Source organism: Cyrtonyx montezumae, unplaced genomic scaffold (assembly GCF_038088225.1).
Source record: "Cyrtonyx montezumae isolate F1298 unplaced genomic scaffold, pur_monq_1.0 scaffold_6, whole genome shotgun sequence".
Taxonomy (NCBI): domain Eukaryota; kingdom Metazoa; phylum Chordata; class Aves; order Galliformes; family Odontophoridae; genus Cyrtonyx; species Cyrtonyx montezumae.
Genome location: NW_027072067.1, coordinates 14,869,121 through 14,890,025, shown reverse-complemented (window position 1 = coordinate 14,890,025; position 20,905 = coordinate 14,869,121). Strand labels below are relative to the sequence as shown.

Genomic DNA, 20,905 nt, shown 5'->3' with positions numbered 1-20,905 from the left:
GCAGGGTTGCCCTGGAAGAAACATCCCTGCAAGTCTGAATTTCTGGCAGTGCTGAGCTGCACTCGGTGCCTTTGCAGAAATTGCAATGGGTTATTCGTTGTCTCCTGCTTTTTTTCTTTATGATAAGCCACGTTTGTTCCATTTCTCCATTGGGCTCCGTTGCCCCGTGCACAGCAAACGCTGTCCCTGTGCTGCAGTGATTCATCAGCACTCACAAAGGGCTTTTCTTATACAAAAGGAAATGAGTTGTGTGATGAGATCTGCTCCCCGTTTCAAACGTTGTTTACGTGCCTTTATTTCGATGCTGAAGCCATTGAATTTTGAGTGGGCTTTTCCCTTCCTGCTCAGGGCCGTGCTCAGCCGTGTTGGCACAGGGCTGGCTGCAATCCAGGTGCTTTGGGATGTGGGGTGGGATGGGCGTGTTGAGAACATGGGGTGGCTTCAAGTCCATGGGGTGCAAAACCTCCAGGGCTGGATTTCAGCTCCGGGTCTGTATAGCACAAATGAAAAGATAACGGAGATGTGGTTATAATTGTTATCGTTTTTGTTCAAACGTGGAATTCAAACGACCCGGGCTTTGTTTGACGTGCTAACTCAGCTGCTGAAGTTTTTCCGCTGGCTTCCTGCAGCTGGGTCAGCAGGGACACCTAGCGACCAGGCAGTGCCACTGAGGAGAGGAGCCTTCCCATCTCCGAGCTCCTTAGGAATTGGTGTTTGCTGCCATCCGGAGCAAAGCTGGGACACAAGCAACGTGACACACGCCAAGGTTTCACACTGTTTTGGGCACTTGTTGCAGGTGTTTGAGATAAGAAGAAAAAGAGTCTTGTTTTATTCTGCACGTGTGCAAAGGATGGTGACACCCTGCTGCACTGCCCCTGCCTTTTGTAGCCAGACCTCCACCTGTCAGCAGCTGCAGGTGGTTTTGGGACCACATGGGCCACGTGTCAGGGCAGGATTTGTCACTGAAGGCCATTACTCCCAAGCACCAATGCCGAGAGCAAAGCTGATGTGATGTTTCCTCTTTGGAAGAAGGGATGGTGTAAGCAGTGATTGGTGCTGGTAGCATGGGGGGATGTGGAGGCAGTAGGGTCTTTGTCAAAGAGTGATGAAACCTTAGCCAAGGAAAAGCTCCTTGCCTTCCATCCAGCTTCATTATCCACGTCACCATAAATCCCTCAGCAAGCCCTTGACTTCTGAAGGATGTTCACCCTCTCTCAGGGCTCAGCAGCATGCATGAGTCTCAGTTTCTAGTTAATGATTGGGGTGCCATCCACGAGTCACAGGCGGAGAAGCATTTGCAGCCAGCAGGGGCTCAGCTGGAGTAACTCAAGAAGCAGCCTCCCACCTGTTCCTGGCCAGAGGTTAGGGCAGGACATGTGCAGGACCCATCACGTAGCCCCAGCAGCACTTCTCCTGGGCACGTTTTGGTGGCAGGGTGATACAGGGTGCAGGGCTGTGATAGGTTTCTTCACCATGAAATCCAGATACACCCCTGTGTTTGAAGCAAAGGGTGACATTGCTACCCCAGAAGGACTCCAGGTTCTGATATCTGATCTGCTGGCTCATTGATTCTTTTCATTGTCTGGTTTGTGTTGAATTCAGCAGTTTAGCTTGTAGAGATCACTCATTTGGAAGGTTATTATGATGGTATTACTCCTTCAAGAGCCCTTTGTGCTTTATCACAGATAGCACTGACGTGCACTGGTTGGAGATAAATTATATATTTGGCAAAGAAGACAGGGGACAATACAACTTAATTTTAGCTGCTTGTTGTAGGATGGGGCTTTTGTCACTCTCAAGGTTCTGCCATGCAAAGGTGGGGAGAATGTGAGATGTGAGAGCATCACTGATTGCACAGACCCCATCACCTGCTTGGGACCAACAGCTCCACCTGCTGCCCATGGGGTTGGGCAGGCTTTTGTCAAATGGTTTCAAAGAGCTGAAATGGTCCAGGAAGCGGCAACCGATGGTCCAAACTGGTGTTGGAAGTGCTGGCACTTTCCTTGTCTTGCAGGTATCGATGTGGGTGTGCTGGGGCCCTGATTGGTGGTGGAATTTGCTCTCTTTATTTTCTGGCATGGTCCAGCTCCCCCTGCACTCCCTTTCCCCTTTGTGCACAGTCTCATTTTTGTTTCCATGCAATAGGGGACACAGACAATGGCACTGGTGCTGTCCTATGGCACAACAAGGACTCGGTTCAGCTGCTCTCAGGCTTATCAGAAAGTGAAAAGTGCAACATAAATTCATAATAAATCTTGCTGGCCTCTCCACATCGGGCCCCTGTCCCCCTGCTTTGCCCCAGAGCTCCACTTCACGGCTCCCTCCCAAGCAGCTAGGGCACATGCCTCAAAAGCCAGACATCCCTGCCCTATTTAAGCAGCAAACTCAATCTGATCATATATCTGTAACTGCTTGGAGGTGTATGGGGGTGTTTTTTCTCCCTGGTGACTTTCCCACAGGGTTTCTCTCCACGACTGCTCTCATTACTCAGTGGCTGTTATTGTTCAGGTCCCCATCATCTGACCTGTTATAATCCCCATATTGCATTACAGGGATTGCTGGACATTCTTGGTGTATGCCTCTGTTGGTCAATTTTAGACCGCCCCATCGAGCCTGTGAGTTTCTTAAAAGCGATGCATGGTTATGTTACACAGGCACATTCTCTGACTGTTTTCCACTTAATGCCTTGGCACTGGGAAATGGCATGGATCAGTAGCAAGGGGAAATAAGTATGTGGGTTATTTTAGCAAAAAAAAAAAAAAAAAAGACAGCCAGCATTATAGAAATTCCTCTCAAGTATTTGGCATCAGGATTTGTGCCATCGATTACCTTAAAAACAGAACAAATTTGAGGCACGGCTTGATGGGCTGCTTAGAGCCAAGACACAGGAGTCAGCCCCGCATAACTACTTGCCTTAGAAACAGACAAGAACTATGAATTGTTCATTAAATGTGCAGGTTTCTTCTTTTTTTTTTTTTCTTTTCCTGTCAACCCAGTAAGAATTCATTCCTTTTATTTAACTCTTCTTTCATCCCTACATCTCATGCAGCAGCTCTTTAGTGCCGGGATTCCTTAGCGAGTGTCAAATTGGCACGAAACGATGAGTGCCACCAGTGGAAGTGGCTTTCCCCTCTCATCAAAGGTGGTGGCATTAGGGAGGATTTCAGACAGCTCTCATGGAAACGCATTCAAAATGTTATTGGGAGGAAGAGTTGGGTTTTGCCTTGGAAAGGACTTCTAGATTTGGCCCTGAGAATGGTTTCAGCCCAGAGGGTGTCCTCTGTTGCCTTAACGTGCTGTTTCCAGTACACCAAAACACTAAGCAATGTGTTAGAAAAGGAAGTGGACCCTGTACTCGATATAATTTATGGAGGAGACCTAAAGTAGGCAAAATGTGATACCCACTTTGGAAATCTGTGGGATTAGCACCTGTGCCACTGGGAGAGGTGTCACTGGGCAGCCTTTGCCCTGTGCCCAATGGAGAAGGCACCTCTCCCAGAGGTGTAGTGTTTCCTAATGGCAGTATTGACAAATGATATATTTCTACTTAGAAGAAAGCTTGCTTTTTAAATCCCTATCAGTGTTCTCAGTATCCCTATTTTCCATCTCAAGAGGCCTTCGTGGGCTGACCCTACTTAACTCAGCGGATCTGGCAAGACCAGGGCCCAAGATGGGCCTGGCTGCAGATCATGGAAATACAAGAAGGTGGCCAAGGACTTTATTTACAGTCAAGAAATTAGCAAGCGATTTGTAACCACTGAATAGACAGCTTCTGTGACCCAAACAGCATCGTTTGGGAGAATTACATACCGGCTACTGGAGATCACTGATTTATTTGATAACATCAGGAAACCTTTTATGGACTCTATTATGGGTAGCACTTGCTGGAGGTTAGAGCTGCAAGAGCAGATAGATTGATGTGTGGGTCTGCTGTTGTGCTTGCTACTGCATAATGTAAAATAAGGATGGCCCCTGAAATACCAAAGGGGGAAACAGAAGCATTATGTTCTTGGTGTGGTTTGTTTTTATTTCTACATTCACCATTTATTTGATTCTTAAATTTTTGGAATTCTCTGCAGTTGTGCACCAACCTGTGGTTTATGGCTCTTCAATTGAGGTTAACAGGGCTTTGGACCCCACGGTTCTTGTTACAGAACTCAGCAACGTGAGGCCCCATCTTGCAAATGTGGTTTTGCTGCTGGCAGATTCCAGCAGAGCATGACTGGATTGAGCTCCAACCCCAGGGTTTCACAGCTTCTCACCTGTGGCTTCTTTGCAATGAAAGACACATTTACGGTCATCAAGTGAGGACCTGAAATCACACTTCAAGGTAGGAAAAGGGTGAACCCGAGATGTGTTTTGCAGCCAATTTCTGGTGATGATGCAAGTAACATCCACGATAGAGGAAGACTGGTGAAGATGTATAGAGTGGGCATTGCATTGCTCCTGGGCAGGATGCGATGTGCTGGGAAACCCTCACTACTGGGAGAGGGGATGGACCCATCCCCAAATGGATGTGGTGTGTTTTGTGCTGACATTTTTTTTGCCTCTTTCTATCTCAGGGGCTTTGTCTTACCAGGATTTGGTACTTGGAAGAGCTCATAGGTGACCTTGCACTGGCACCCCCTGCAATATTCATGTTTTAAGACCTCACTAAGGGTGGTGAAATCCCCCCACTGTCCACAGTCATTTGGATTTTGGTTTTGAGACATCTGAGGTGCGATGGATGCAGACACTTCACGAAATTATAAAGAAAAGTAATTTCAATGCACAACTCCCCCGAGCACTTCGCAGGCAGCATCAACTCCACCCATGGACCAGGGGGCAATCCGTGCACGTGGTGATGCACTGAAAGTTGCACAAAATTCCCCTCAAAAACGACCATCTCCTCTGGGTCTCAATGGGGGATGCACCAGCTGCACTGAAATGTCAGAAGGGTTTGCACAGCTGACACGTTGCTGAAAATGGAGCATGGCAGCATCTCCATAAATTCTCTTTATCCAGCCAAGTGCTGCTTAATATAGACCTAGCGGTGCTGCCCCTCTGCTGCACTGCGACCGAGAGCTGCCGCCGCTCATGACCAAAACACAAAGTCTTTGGTTTAACCAAGCAAGTATCTTTCTCTTTAGTTTTATAAAGTAATAGGGGAAGGAGGGAACGAGCAAACATGTCTGAACTCGGCCAAACGTCTGACGAAGACGTATCCCCCGAGGATATCAATGAAGATGAAATCCTGGCAAACCTCTCCCCCGAGGAACTGAAGGAGCTGCAGAGCGAGATGGAGGTGATGGCCCCTGACCCCGAGCTCCCCACGGGGATGATACAGAGGGATCAGACAGAGAAGCCCCCAACAGGCAGCTTTGACCACCGCTCGCTGGTGGACTACCTGTACTGGCAGAAGGCGTCCCGGCGCATGCTCGAGGATGAGAGAGTTCCCGTCACCCTCCTGCCCTCCGAGGTAACCAGCAAAAAATCACCCCTATCTGTTGTGTGTCTGCTATGGGATCGCTTTGGTAGCTGAAATACCTTAATCTACCCCTGGTTCCATTCTCTGTTAGAATGGTATGGTAGAAACCATGAGTTTAAACGGTTTAAAAGCCTCAGTAATGTCAGGATCCAGCTTGGACTGGAGTAAAACTTTATAATTAGATGTTCCCCTAAGTCTTTACTTGTGGTTTTTAACAGAAGAATATCCTAATGCTGTTTCAACAAAGCAAACTATTGAGAAACTCTCAGAAAATCAACCTGGAATGCATAAGAAATTGGTTTGGCTTTGCACGTTGATTGACACCATATTGCTTTTCCGTGGAGCATTTAGTTTAATGAGTAAGTTTAATGTAATCATTGGCACAGTGTAATGTCACACTGGGGGAAAAATCCTACAGTCCATTTTTACAATGTGAACATTCATAAACAACCAGGCATGCAAACCCCATGAACTGCTCCCATCCTTTTCATCACAGTCCTTAGATTTATTGTACTATCCATATGAGTTAAATAGAGGTTAAGGTCACACTCAGATATCTGTCAGGTAGAGCCAGCCCAACCTGTGGATCATTATCCTCAGTTTTTTTGGGACCTGCCTTGGCAGCTGTGGCACTTCTGGTCCAGAGCAGCCCCTCTGCCTTCAAAGTGCTAGGATTGTCCTCAGAAAGGGGGGAAATTCTTAATAATCTCATCCAGGAGAGTGTCTGCGGGGGGGAGAGTGGGGCGGGGGAAGCTTGCAGGTGGTTTTATTTTGATGCTGAAAGTACCACTGCCTTTCAGCAGCTGTGTTCAGAGCTGGTTCCCTACCCCTAGACTCAGAACAAAATGAAGTTGTGCTTTATCCATGGCTGCTTCCATAACACAGGTACAAGCACACTGCCTCGTTGTCCGTGTGGCAGCTGACCCTGATGCCATCGTGATGTGTCCTTTCTCCCTCCTTTAGGCTGAACACACAGCCAAACCTCACGTGGGCTCACAGTGTTTTGTGGCTCATGAAACAAACTTTGTCTCTTGACAAGGAAATGATAAAAATCACACCAAATCCAGGAGCAGATTAGGATCAGAGTTCTTTAATTCCCACCTTAGCATAGCATTAAATCCATCCAGGATTTATTGGTCAGTGTTCTTAAAGGGTGAAGGTGAGATATTTGCCTACAGCCGCTGTCAGAGCAATTGTCCTTTCATTCCATACCAAGCCAGCACACTGTGACTTACAGGCAATGGCACATTTAAGTGTTATTATACAATGGACATAGTGGTATGGAAATACAGCCATCCCGTGGTTTTAGCATGAGGTTAACGTTGTTTTGGCTGCTTCTGTCTCCCCCAGAGAATGACTGCAGAGGAGATGGGAGACAGCAGTGGTGGCTCTGGCAATGAGGGCAGCAGGAGTTGGCCAGAGGCTGATGGGAAAGAGCGGCACTACAAAAATGAGAGCGTGTCACATGCTGTAACACTGCCTGGGGAGATGAACAGAGCTGGAAGCAATGAGGAGGAGGAGGAGGAGGAGGAGGAAGGTGAAGAGGAGGAGGAAGAAAGTGAGTCAGAAACGAAGGAAACTTGTGTTAATGAAAATCATCACAGTGATCAAACAAGCAAGCAACCAGGTCCTGAATCAGAGGAAACTGCAGAAAAGCCAGATGAAAATGAAAAGAAAATCTCAAAATTAAACATCCCCAAAAAGTTAGCGTTGGATACTAGCTTCATGAAGCTCAGTGCCAGGCCATCAGGAAATCAAACCAACTTAGAAGACAGCTTGGAGAAAGTCCGAAAAAACAGTCCAGAGATGAAGGAGCTCAACCTGAACAACATAGAGAACATCCCAAAGGAAATGCTGATAGACTTCGTCAACGCGATGAAGAAGAATAAGAACATAAAAACGTTCAGCTTGGCCAACGTGGGAGCTGACGACAACGTCGCATTCGCTCTGGCCAACATGCTACGTGAGAACAGGAGCATCACCACGCTCAACATCGACTCCAACTTCATCTCTGGGAAGGGCGTTGTGGCCATCATGAGGTGCCTGCAGTACAACGAGACGTTGACAGAGTTCCGCTTCCACAACCAGAGGAGCATGCTGGGCCACCAGGCCGAGATGGAGATCGCCAGGCTGCTGAAGGCCAACAGCACTCTGCTGAAAATGGGCTACCACTTCGAGCTGCCAGGGCCCAGGATGGTGGTGACCAACCTGCTGAGCAGAAACTTGGACAAGCAGAGGCAGAAGAGGCAGGAGGAGCAAAGGCAGCAGCAAATGAAAGAGCAGCGAGAGCTGATCACCATGCTGGAGAACGGACTGGGCTTGCCACCTGGGATGTGGGAGATGCTGGGGGGTCCACTGCCCCAGCCCAGGCCGCATGAGGCTCCCCCAGCACCCAAACCACCCATCCCCACCTCAGTGCTTCAGGGACGGGGGAAGGAAAGCATGCGACCTGCGGCCCCTGAGCAACCGCATGAGGCTGAGCCCAGCTTCAGGGTGATCAAGCTGAAGAAGATCCAACGCAAACCTGCCGTGCCCGAGTACGTGGAGCCCACTGAGAAAACCAACCTCAAGGATGTGATCAAAACGCTGAAGCCGATCCCCAGGAGAAGGCCCCCTCCTCTTGTTGAAATAACACCGAGAGATCAGCTGCTGAATGACATCCGTCAGAGCAACGTCGCATACCTGAAACCGGTGAGTGCTCAATGGTGGAGGTATCGTGCTCCAGAGCTGCTATTTTCATGGCATCATAGGGTTGTTAAGGTTGGAAAAGACCTAAGATCACAAAGTCCAACCCCAACCCACCCCACCGTGCTCACTGACCACATCCCTCAGTATCACATCTCCACAGTTCTTGAACACCTCCAGGCATGGTGACCCCACCACCTCCCTGGGCAGCCTGTGCCACTGCATCACTGCTCTTTCTGAGAAGAGATCTTTGCTAATATCCAACATGAACCTCCCATGGTCCATCTTAAAGCCATTACTTCTCATCCTATGCTGTACCCATCAGTACTTTGGTGGGACTTCCAAGCACAATCCCATGCTGTGTGTGGTTGGTCCCATCACATGGATACGTGTGGGATTTTAACCTCTTATTCCTCAATTATGAAGCTAAATAAAAGGAAATTCAGCTGAGGGCAAACAAACTCAGAGGAACCCAGTACTAATGTGCTGCTAATAATATTATTAGCTGTCATGATATGCAAATACTCTTATAATACTACAGGGAGGGGTATACAACAGGGGTTATTTTTCACACAATTCATTTAATCTGTCCTCAGGCCCCCATAAAGAAAAACATGCCATAGCCCTCTTGTTATTTTTACTTTCTATAGAAGTGATGGTACAAAGACCCCTCTATAATGTATTCTCCATGGGTCTGAGCCTGAATTGTAACAGCAGGATGGGTAAAAGTTGCTTTTTCTTGGTTGCCTACATTTGTTTTTAGAGCTGCATAAAAGGATCTCAGGTAAAATAATAGGTTCTGTGCTCTACTGATCTTCTGCAAAAATGTACAAATTAAGGATTTGGGTTTTGTTGCTCATCCTTACTCTGTTTTAAGAAGTTGTTAAGGTGCTGGAAGGAGGATCACCCGAGGCACCCACCTGGTACACACGGAGCACAGTGGCCTGATGCTGGGAACCATCACTCCAGGAAGCCTCTGATGCTCATTTTTGGCTTCACTTTCTTCAAGAAAAATTGAAAGCTGTTTGAGATATGTGTAGCTGGTGATGTTGATGCCTCTTTGTGTTGCTAAGGTCAGAGGCAGAGAACAAAAAACTCCTTGCAAATAGAAATGGTCAATCTTATTTGGTAATATGTTGCTTAATGTTGACACTATTATGTAATGGGGGACACTTTGCTTTCATTTATCTGCACAGAAGTTAACTATTCCCTCAGTAATTTCAGGCAGTTTCTTGTCCTGAAATATCAGAAGGGACCAGCTCTGCAGTGACCCTGAACCCTTATCTGGAGTTAATGCTACTGGTCTGCCCCCAGACCAAGAGCTGGGCTTGTGGCTTTCGACTGGCACAGCCCTAATCCACCCCCATCCTCCTCCCCCAAAATCCCAGGCAGATCTTTACAGCCAAGGGCTGTGGGATTTGTTGCTGTTTGCAGCCCCAGAGCTGCTTGTTTGCTGAGCTGGGAGATGCGTCTGGGTGCTTGGGTGACCTGAAGAGATGAAACAAAAGGCATTTGTGCTGATTTTTTTGTTGATCCACCTAGTATCAGGCCAAGTGGCTTGGATTTAGGGCATTAGGGTTTTATCCTTATCTGCTCATGTGATTTTGGTAACTTCTTTTCTGCCTTGATATCCTCAGTTTCGTGTCACTGTGGCACATTTTATGCCTGAGCCAACCTGGGTGTCCTGATCTTTGTGGGGGAGGCTCATAGCTTGTAAAGTGATCTACTGGGCATTAAGCATTACAGACTGCAAGTGGGGAACTGAAGACAATCCTGAATTCATTGTTTCTGATCCTTTCTCAGTTTCTGAAAGGTTTGAACTAAACTGTTTTGAGAGATTTCCTTACAGTGTTTCTTTGTCCTTGTCCAGGTGCCATTACCAAAGCAGCTGGAGTGAGAGACCCAAAGAAAACAACTCGGAGCAAAGACTGTTCAAGTTTTGCTTTCAGTTGTTCCAGCAGAAGTTTTCTGCAGAACCCAGGTGGTGTATGGGACTCCTTGGGAACAAAGCTTGCAATATGCACTTCTCAGTGTGATGAAAAAGGCTGGCATGGGAAAAATCAGCGCCACGAGTTTCCATCAGGTATCAAAATCCCAGTGCCATCTGTCTGCCAAACGGATTCAAGGCTCCAGTTTGTTGTGGGAGGATTTCCTCAGAGACATCAATAACCTTAAGTCTTTCTAGTTTGTCAGTAAACTATTTTGCTTCCATGTTGTCCTTCTGCTGTCCAATTCTGCAGGAACATGCTGTGCTTTAGCTTATCTTTCTTTTCGCACACATGCTCCTTGATTATTCTCTTGTCCATGAGAAAAGCATTTGGTTTCTATGTAAACAGCTTTATTTTTTAGGCTAAGGAAATGAATGAAATAAAAGCTCTCTCCATAAGAAGTGTGCAGCACATCCATGGGCTGTAAGAAGCTTGCAGAGCAGAATGCATTTGGGGCATTCAGATTTCAAGCCAGTGTGTTTCCTATCAATCTATTTGGTCTCATACCTGACCAGCATGCAAAAGATGATGCCATGCTGTTTAGAGAGCTGTAATCTCAGTTCAATGCAATTCACCCCTGATCAGGCTCCACACCACCACCACCTCGGGGTGCACCAAAATGCCACTGCCAACCTCTCTCACACTGCTCCCAAGCATATGGAGGATGAGCCCTAACTCTCTCTCTGTAACCTGAATGTGCATGGCTTATTTTTACTTCAATATTGTTGTGAATTTTTTTTCTCCTCCCCTTTTTCAATCGTATCAGATGGTTTTGCTGCAAGACTTTTCTACAAGTCACTCTCCTGTGGAATGCAGCCATGTGAGATCAGCTTTTTCTTTTCCTTTTTCCCCTGAGTTACTGAAAGCTACAAAGCTTACTCCTGTAAAAACACCTTTGATCCACTCCCCTCCCAGCCAAGCTTTTCCCTTTGCTAACATTCACCTCTTCTGCCTTCCTGATCCACTCACTCACAACGCCCACTGTGCAGCTTGTGGCAGGCCTTCCTGCAGGTCAGTGTCTCCTTGCTGCCTACAACTGCAATGGTTCTCTGGCAGCTAAATCCTAGTGCTGCTCAGGGCACGGCTCCCAGTAACCTTAGAAGCAGGCAGAAATCCCTTACAGGTAATAAGAAGAAATGTAAAATTGCAGTTAAGCAGTTATATAATATATATATATATAAGTGCACTTCTGCAGATGGGCTTTTAAAGGATGCAAGAGTGTGGCTGCACCATTCTTGCAGCTCTCTCACGCCTCAGCAGAATTAATAGAGACAGCAATCAAAACCAGAATTCATCACAAGGCATGAGTGGCAGGGTGACAGCAGCTCTCCCAGCAGCACCCCACTGAGGTCACCAGCCATCCACAAGCTATGGTCAGAGTCACGTGTCCCAAGCTGAAGGAAACACACTCAGTAGTCACCATTAGAATTTATTTTTCTTCATAACTGTGCAGGTTTTTAAAATTCTACAGTAATGATGAAGTCATAGGCTACAACCTTTAAGTGTGGAAATGGTTTTGAGAAACAAAGACCATGCGCTACAAGTGAGGAACAGGCCATTGACTCTTCAGCTGGAATTATTTTCAATAAATACTGATCACTTTAACACTTAAATGGAATGACGTGTTCAGATTTCTACACAGCTCACTATGAAAACAGCATGGTAAGTTACATAAAAGCTCCAACTGTAAGGATGTTTGCTTTACTGTTACAGTAATTACTTTGTTAGAAAAAGAGAAATGCGAGAATATTTGAAATGGAGTGTCACCTGGACAACGTTGTTTTCCCACTATATTTTGCAAGCTGCTATTAGCAAGACAATTCCATCAGAGCTGGTAATTAAAATATATATAAAAGAATCCCACACACCACTGTTGGTTGTTACAGGCAAGTGTCTGTATGAATTTGGAATGGGTATTCTATAACTGTATCTTGACATTTATTGCTTTTTCTTGTAAACCTGAAACCCAGTTTGTACTTCTGAGGAGTGTCAGAATTGTGTCAGTGAAGTGCATGCTTTGCTTGTACCTTTGTATTCTGCTTAAGAAAAAAACCAGCAAACAAGCCACACATGAAAACACATTCACCTTCATCTACAAAACAGCTGATGCAGAATAAAGCAGAACAAGGTAAGTCCTAAAGTAGCAGTGTTTAAAAACATCAATAGGGTAGAAACCTAATTCATCTAGTTTATTCAAAAACTTTGTTTTCCTCCATGCTTGGGTTTAGATACGTGAGGAAATTCTGGCACTCTTGCAGAGAAGAGCAGCTTCTAGAGACCAACAGAATGAAGATTTCAGGAAACAAAAAAGGTATGCTTTATTGGAACTGAGAGGCACAGTGCCATACATATTCTTCATGCTTAGATCTACTTTGACCATTTCCCAGCTACCCAAGGAGGAATGTGAGGTGAAGACAGAACCCATATTGGTTACAAGTATTGTACAGTTTTACCACTTGCCAGTTAAGCTAGCAACATGGTCTCAATACAAGACCACTGGAGTTAGGGGTTTAGAGGATGCAAGAGATGCATACTTTTGATACATTCCAGCTCACCTTGAACACTGCCAGCAGGAGGGTGCTACACAGCAGAACAAAATGGCTAAACTGCCAACTTGGAAAGCTGAGATGAAAGGGGTTTTACTCTTCCTACCAGACAAATTTGTTGCAAGACATTTTAAGAGACTGCATTCCATAGGTTTCCATCTCTTCTCCCTTATCCCCCCAGAATAGCAAATATGTTGTTATTTGTGTAAACACCAGAACATCTAACTAGACAACAAAAAAGTTACCCTTTTAATATTCTTAGAGGAGGCCTGAATTCCTTGGAATACTGTATCCTGCAATTATTGATCTGCACCACATGTGCATGTCTTGTTTTGTACACAAATGGAAAGCAAGCTTGAACAATAGTAAATAGCAAATACACTCTTGCAACAGGTAAAAACACCACATTGCAGTTGCTTACTCCTTTGCTTTAGATATGTAGTCAGCCAGTTTGTTGATACTATCTTCCTGCTGTTCTAGAGCATCCAGTATGATACCCATTGGGGTCTTCTTCAAACCTATTCCTTCCATTTTGTTCTCCAGCTTGTTCTTTATGTTCCGGAGCCTCAGAGAAGCATGGATAAACATCACTGCATAACAAAAACACATTCATTAATCAGTCATGCCCAACAAATGAATCATTGGAAGATGATCTGGAAGATGACTGCTTCAGTAACTGCAAGTTTCTGTTTGCTAATAATAACACTTAAGATGATCTGTGCTGTTTTATGTGCCCCCTTCCCCTAATTTTGATTTTGCTATGGGACAATTTAAATAAAGACAGAGCACAGCCATTAGGCAGGTAGTCTTTCAAGATTTATTTCAGAACGTTTTCAGCCCTCAGAGAATAGCAAAAATACTTACAGAGCAGAGGAAGAGTGATCCCAAACATGAACACCATGACATCTCCCAAGTAGGAGATCAAGAAGTAGCTAGACAGCATGATGACTACCACAAACGTGGTTGGGTACTGCTTCTTCATCCTGCGGAGTATATCCTTGTTGTGTGATACCCACACGAACCCCAGGAACATCAGGACCACCACGGTACCACCAATGAGCATATTCAGGGGACTCAGAAACCTGGAGAAAAGAGATGAGATCAAAGAAAAAAAGAGAGAGAGAAAAGGAAGCTTGTTTCAGAGCTCTTGTGAATTGCATCCACACAGCAAACATCCAGCTCACTGGTGTCTGTGTTGCTAGGTAGGTAGGTGGGTAGCTAAGTCATTAAGAAGTCAGTTGCTGTTGTAGAAGCCTTTATTGACTTCTGACTTACCCGAAGCTAATAAAATAGTAAGTGCAACTGAACTAGCAACCCTTAGCCATGAATTGGCATATTTAGATAATCTTTGTCTTTATGTTCTCTTCTTGAATGTAGCTGAGGATGATGAGAATTTCTGCATCACCTTGTTAATAGAGGCACTTAGCACCAGGCTGCCTCCCACCCAGGCTATCAATGCATTTGCTTAATATCACACCCCAAGTCAGCAAATGCCAGCAGCTGATAGGTGCAATGATCAGCCACCCAAGGGGTTGATCTTGCCCCTGCACGCTACTAAAACCAGGCTCAGCCTGAATGGTCAGCTAGCTTTCATCCTCTTGTCTACATTTACTAAGGGAAAAAGGTATGGGAAATATTGAGTATGGAGAGTTACTTTACTGTTGTTGTTTAAGTCTTCAATACTTAACCAAGTTTGGCATATGGTGTTTATGTCAAAACAAGCACGTGGAAGCAACTTACTGGCAATTTGCTATGACAAGAAGGCAACATTCATTATTGTTCGTTATTGTTCATTATGCCCAGCTACCTAATCTGTCAATAGTTACAGAAACACTACAGCAGATCTTTGAAAATACTGATACAAACTGTTACACTAATTCCCTTGCCAAACAAACATTAGATTTGGAGGTAACTTTAACTGAAGACATGTTGTGTGGGGAGGTGGCAAGAAAGGAAGGTTTTCCCCAGCAGGCATTACTCCTGAGAATACAGAACTGAAACAACTGTTAGAGTCCAGACATTCACCACACGATTTCTTCTTTTTAAATTTATTTATACTTTACTGTTCTGCACTGTCCTTTAACTTTGGATTAACCCTCTAACTCTGACTAAGGTAATTTTATGAACCTGCAGGAGCTTACTACCATCAGTAAGACACATGGAAGCCCAGTCCCAAGTGTCTGAGAGTCAGATGGAACTGGACACATGGAGGAAAGGTCTTGCAGGAAGAAGAGCCAGGCCTGGCAAAGGGGCAACTGCTGAGGTTTGTGTTCTATTATTGTTATCAGAGTTACCAAGCAAACCAAGCCACCCAGTGGATCAGCTTTGGACTATAAACAGCAAGTCCCTTTTTGGGACCAGGATGAGAACATCACCTGCTCCCAAGTATTTAAGAGGTTGCTTTGTCCTCACTTTTCACTGATGACTCTGCTTAGCTTGTTTCTGTACTTGTACAAAAGCCAGGCTCAACTACATTTCACTTCTATTGAAATAAGCTGTGTGATATCATTTGCATTCTGATTTACTTGCTTGTATTTGCACAGCCCTAATTATACAGTAGCTGAACACTCTGAGCTGCTACCACAATGACAGCAGCATAACACTGCTCCTGTAAAGCAGTAAAGATTTTCTGCCAAAGACTTGCAGTCAGACTTACTGTACTGAAGTTTTGGGCACAATGACTCAACACTCCACCCCAGTGCTGAGGAGGATGCTATGGTTTGTGGTCTGTGCTTCACATCCGGCACAAGCTGAAGAAATCTCTTTCTGGACTGGCACATCAACACTGTACCTGCAGTGCCAGAGGGCATTTCCCCAGAGAACAAAGAACACCCCAGAATGATTTCAGAGCCTGGCTCTAGACTCTGTAAGGCAATTGTGCCAACAGGAGATGGGACAAGTGGATGGATAGAGATTAAAATCCAAACTAGTTCCCCACCTGCTCCTGCTACTCATGCTGAAGAGCCAGCATGGCTATTTGGAAATGGCGATAGGGCAGACTTGCTTGTTGCATCTGAGTCACTCCCTGCAGCCAGCCAGGTTATATTTAGCTCTGAATTGTCAATCCTAAGTTTCCAGGCTGGAAAAAGTGAACAGTACAGCTCTGGAAAGAAATCAGTTTCATCTGTGCTCCATTGTAGACAAAGGAGGGTGACTCACGACTGCACCACACTAGTGTTCTGTTTATATACGTACTACTGGACACACGAGATTCTTAAAGTAGAAATTATCTCTGTATCACTGTTAGCTTGGAGTAGAAATGGCCAAACTCACTTGGATGGCTCGTAGCAACCCTTGGCTTTGTTCCCAAAAAGTTACTGAAAAAATAATCCTGGAAGGAACAAAGGGCTAGGCAGAGCTCCATGCTCCAGGAGCCAGGTAAATACTCTCAAGGCTTTATCTTTCCTGTTCTTCCTCTCACTCTAGTTACAGCTTCAGGAACTGCTAGTGAAAAGCAATCCCCCTGAGTTGGAAAGGAATAGACTGAAAACTCTTGTGCTTTATGCTCTTTTTGGTATTACATGGGTTGTGTGTTACTGGCTTGTTGTGAGGGATGTGAAGAAAAAAAATACATTCAAAAGATCCCATTTTCTTGGGGAAAGTTAATTGAATTACATGTTTTCTCAAGTGGGCTGCATTCCAATGCTTACAAGGAAACAGTGAACATAAGTATCAAATGAAGTCATTCAGAGCCACATGAAAACAGATGGGGATAGCAGTTGCCATTAAAAACTGGTATTCAAATTATCAGCCATGTGTCCACAGGCTTCAATACTGTTGATTACAGTACTGGATTGGGTGTCACATGCCAAGATCCCCTCCACTGTTTGAATCGCTAAATGAGCAAAATTCACAGTGCTACCTATAATTCTCCCAGAAATTCATATATAGATATTTCTTCTCCAGCAATGGCTTTTTTTTCAGGAGGGCAGGCCTCCATTATGCAGTTTCATTCAGATCTGCTCGCATGCTTCTCTCACTATCACAACAGCTAAAGACTGGAAAGGAAAGAAACACAAGCACGTTTTAGAACACATTTCTGATGGAAAAGGAGCACTGTATAACAACACTAGAAGTCCTCTTATAGTTGAACCATCAGCAGTGATATTGGCCTTCTCTGCAGACAGATCAGAACACAATATAATGAATTTGTGGTCAGGCGAATTGGCTGAGATAAGGTAAGTGGCCAGCCATTAAGCATGCTACAGGATACTTTCTAAATATAATTATCTTTAGGAGGGATTTGTAAGGCCTCTCAAATACTTAAAAATGCAATGCACGGAACTATTAGTGTGGCAGTGTTGTGGTAACTTGATTTTGGGCTGCTCAGATATCTTAAGGGAAGATGAACTCTTTAGGGGCTGAGGAAGAAAACTGCTACCTCTCACTACACTGAAAGGAGTCAGTATGGCAGTACTGAGCAACATTTGGTGTGCAAACAACCTTGAGCTCAGAGCCCCCTAACAGGATGCCCTATTTCATTGCTCCCTCTGGTAGACAAGATGCAGCCCTGGTAGGATGCTGCAGCCTCCAACACAGAGGGGACAAACTGCAAGGAAAAGCTGTCACCTGGATTTAGTGCCCCTGGTGTCTCAGGGTGACAGTAATACCTGCAGTTACATGTCTGCTATTGTAATTGCTTCAATGCAGAGTAAAAAGAATAAATAGAAGAAACATTCTTTCTGTCCACAGGCTGCAGGGAAACAAACATTGCGCCAACTAGGGCCTTGAGACACTTAGTATCTGTTGGAAGCTGTACCACAAGATAGATAGCAGAGGGGCTGCCTGCTGGGGCTGCAACAGTGTGGGAGGAGTACTTTCAGTTTCCTGGTTTAATCTTTCTAGACTGTGTACTCCACCTGTCCCAGAGCTGATTAGATCCCCACATAGGTGCACTAGAGTCCAAAGAGCTCTGCTTTCAGTGACTTATGATGTTTACTGTATCTGATGGAGTTGCTTCACAGCTGCATGGCTGTGCAGAGCCCTATAGCAGGAGAGGTAAGCACTTGGAGAATTCATAGCTACAGCATGGGGAAGAAGAGCTAGGCAAGACTTATCTTCTGCACAAGGCAGGAAACCTCCAGCAGCGTGAATCCAGAAGTCAACACAAAGTGAAAGCAAGCAAGCTCCTTCCTTGAGTTATCTCCCTTTTAAATGACTATCCAACTATTTCTGGCTGATTATTCAGCAGCTGCTGTCACGTCTGTTTTTTCTGCATGTGAGCAGGCAAGTCTGAGCAAGAGTCTGAGCACTTCAGGCTGCAGGGAAGACACTGTGTCAAAGGATGCAGCACTCTGAAGCCCACTACATTTTTTTGTACTATCACTCCTGTACATACTATTTTTTAGCAAATACAAGGCAACACAAAACATCAGTTTAAGTAGTTACTTTGAACTGCAAGACAGAGAAGCCTTATCAGACAAGGAGAAATTACAGAAAAGCTGCTTACTAGGCAGACTGATTGGTTGGGAAAGTGTTACAGGGTGCTAGGAGTGCTGTGCGGATATTTCTTAAACTTAATGCCTCCCACGGTGACAAGGCCCTAGCTCAGATTAAGAATGCTGCACTCACAGTAAGGCATTTCATACAATACAGATGTGGAGATGGTGATAGTTGAAGAGGTCAACTCTGTTGTCCAGGAGGCAGTAAATTATGCCATGGCAATAAGCACTGTTGCCCAGAGATTTCTTGATACCATGAGTACAACATCCATCTCAGCCCAGCATTACCACAGCTACCAAGCTATTACAGTAGCCAAAATATCATCTCTGCATTGAATGCCTGTCTGCATGATTAGGTGGCTTAAGAACAGATAGAGCTGGTCATGGGCAAAGTTTAGTTTTGATCACAGAGACCGCTGCACTAGCAGTTTCAATAATCCTGCCCAAAGGCCTACATGCAGTCCTGGAGTTCCTAAAAAGCCATGATTCATCACTTATCACCCAAGGATTCCTGCCCACTACAGGGTGAAGTTCAAGACTGCATCTTAGTCATCAATGTAAATTTAATTGGGACTTTCTCAGCCTTTCTCCCAAAGCTACAGGTCAGCCAAGAGAAAAATCTTTTATGAAAAAGAAATGGGTGTTTCTTTATTGAAGTGTTATCCATCAGAGTTCTTCTCCCATTCCTCTACTTCAGTGTTGGAAGAAGCAGATCTGCCACGCATCAAAGGCTCTAAGCTGAGCAGTAAAAACATTCACTCTAGGTTCTTCTTGTCTGTAATTTTTTTGATGTAGCAGATTACTGTTCAATGTAAAGATATTAGAATTACAGTTCTGGCGTTTATCTCTGATTTGTGTGGCTCTGCTCCTTATCACCACTGCAGCAAAACTGTGGGAAATAAATGGGAACATATCACCATCCTTGATCTGATGCAATCAGAGAATAAAAGGGGGATGGCATTTAGGAGTAAAAGCCACTGCCATTCCAGTTTTCCAATTGAGGATAACAAACTTGTTCACTTTTTTTCCTCTCAGCTTTTTGGGGGAGATGAGTTGTTCTGCCTTCCAGGGTTGCTTTAGTTTACCTGCTTGTTTAGAACTGGCTACAGCGCTGCATTGCTAAGTAAAGATAGATGAAGAGAGAAGATTAGACTCTATGTAAAGTGAGTAAGAGTCTGGAAGTCTCTTTTTACTGGTTTAATGATCTACTACTGAGTTGACTGCGGTGTATGGATCTTCACCAAAATTAAGAAGAAAGTCTATCATGCCAGACCCTTAGCTGATAAGCAGCAAAAAGAAGGGAAAAGCAGGGTTCTCAGTCTCTCCTTTCACAAGGCACAGGACAGAACTCCCTGCAGCACAGATTCTTCACTGACTGAGATGCTGGATCAATAGTGTCAGCAGCCCTAAAAAGTTAGATTGCTTCACAAAGAAAAAAAAACCACAAACAAGAAAACAAACAAACAAAGCAATAAAAAAGGATAAGGGGAAAATCTAAAGGTTCTGCAACATATGAGAAAATATACCTCTGCCAAAACCACTCTGGCCTAGTGGCCAGGCAGTCCTCCAATTGAAGCATTTGCACATTGTTTGCTGAGGAGTGCAGAGAATGTATTTCAGTTTCCATTTTAGAAGCTTAATCATCACAGGCACTGCTGCAACTCCTGACAAAGAGCTTCTTCATCTTAAAGCAATGCTTAAAGAGTCGCACAGGCGTTAATTCTAATAATGATTAGGTTACTTCCCTGTTCTCCTTAGGGAAGCTACAGCCAGACATGAAGGCCTCAGTCTTAGAAAAACAGATGGGTGCTCTGCTTATTTTATATTAAAGGCTTTTCAATCTGTATCAGGTCAGAAAAAGAAAGGCCTGCTCCGTCTCCTTGGCATAGGCTTAAAACTGTAACAAAGAGCAGAATCTCTCTGTTTTGTTGGAATTTGTGGTGAAGTTGATCTCCGCTTGACAGCCACGCTGGGCAGATTGAGGCAGGAAGCAGTGATCGCCGCAGAAGAGCCAGTGACATCCGCCAGGCACCCCGAGAAGAGCCGGCCGCCTCCTGCTCGGGCAGCCCGTGGGAAACAAAAGGCAGCTCCCAGATTGGCAAAGAGAAACCACGGAAACCGCTAAGCAAGCCGGCCCCCACCCAACACAGATGTACAAGGGGGCTGTAGGGTTGGCAGCATCGCTACGATCCGTACCAGGGGTTGACCGTGCACCGCCGCTCCCCTCCCCCACCCCCCCGCGCACTGACCCCACGATGGCGACGACGGCGGCGGCCACCATCAGATAGTTGGTCTGGTAGTAGAGCAGGTTGTTGACCACCCGGTTGTTCCATTTCGAGATGTCCTTGAAGTCGGGCCGGGCGAAACGATCGGAACCGGGGAAGAAGTCCTCCCAGGAGCGCAGCGGAGCCACCTGCACCTCCATGGCTGCCGCGCCGGCCTCGGGCTCCGCGGTACCGCCCCGGGCCGCGGGGAAACGGGAAAGGAGGTCCGCCACGCAGCTCTCGGCGCAGCCGGCAAGGCGTGCGGCGCTGCCGCCGTGCTTTCGTCACCACCGGTGGTTGCACGCTGCGTTTGTTGGTCCTGCACGAATGTCACGAGTCGGGTGCGTGCGAATCCGGCTCGCCCCCTCTGCGAGCGGGGCGGCACCGAGCGCGGACGGGCTGCTGCGGCCGAGGGGACGGCCCGGGGATGCGCTGAGGGCTGGCGGCTTGCTGGCTGTGCCCCGAATCCTCCATCAGGAGCTGTCGCGGGCAGACGGGATGACTGTAGGCGCCG

General features: G+C 45.7%; 2 protein-coding genes across 2 annotated transcripts; one reads left to right on the top strand and one right to left on the bottom strand.

Annotated features, from left to right (window-relative positions):
- The first annotated feature begins 5,050 nt into the window (after positions 1–5,050).
- LMOD3 (leiomodin 3) lies at positions 5,051–12,101 on the top strand. The gene is made up of 3 exons (XM_065749254.1): positions 5,051–5,458; positions 6,818–8,158; positions 10,023–12,101. Exons 1-3 carry the CDS (start codon positions 5,168–5,170, stop codon positions 10,047–10,049), a joined length of 1,659 nt encoding a protein of 552 aa, XP_065605326.1. The 5' UTR covers positions 5,051–5,167; the 3' UTR covers positions 10,050–12,101.
- Positions 12,102–12,433: 332 nt separating this feature from the next.
- Positions 12,434–20,737, bottom strand: ARL6IP5 (ADP ribosylation factor like GTPase 6 interacting protein 5). The gene is made up of 3 exons (XM_065749282.1): positions 20,377–20,737; positions 13,551–13,768; positions 12,434–13,276 (listed from the first exon to the last, which is right to left on the bottom strand). The coding sequence occupies exons 1-3, from the start codon at positions 20,550–20,552 to the stop codon at positions 13,104–13,106; spliced, it is 567 nt and encodes a 188-aa protein (XP_065605354.1). The 5' UTR covers positions 20,553–20,737; the 3' UTR covers positions 12,434–13,103.
- Between the last annotated feature and the right edge of the window lie 168 nt (positions 20,738–20,905).

Coding starts and splice junctions, on each gene's coding strand:
- LMOD3 (XM_065749254.1), top strand. CDS start 5,168: ATGTCTGAACTCGGCCAAACGTCTGACGAAGACGTATCCCCCGAGGAT. Junction 5,459..6,817: donor TCACCCTCCTGCCCTCCGAG/GTAACCAGCAAA, acceptor TGTCTCCCCCAG/AGAATGACTGCAGAGGAGAT. Junction 8,159..10,022: donor ACGTCGCATACCTGAAACCG/GTGAGTGCTCAA, acceptor GTCCTTGTCCAG/GTGCCATTACCAAAGCAGCT.
- ARL6IP5 (XM_065749282.1), bottom strand. CDS start 20,552: ATGGAGGTGCAGGTGGCTCCGCTGCGCTCCTGGGAGGACTTCTTCCCC. Junction 13,769..20,376: donor GCCGTCGTCGCCATCGTGGG/GTCAGTGCGCGG, acceptor TCTTTTCTCCAG/GTTTCTGAGTCCCCTGAATA. Junction 13,277..13,550: donor GATCACTCTTCCTCTGCTCT/GTAAGTATTTTT, acceptor TTTGTTATGCAG/TGATGTTTATCCATGCTTCT.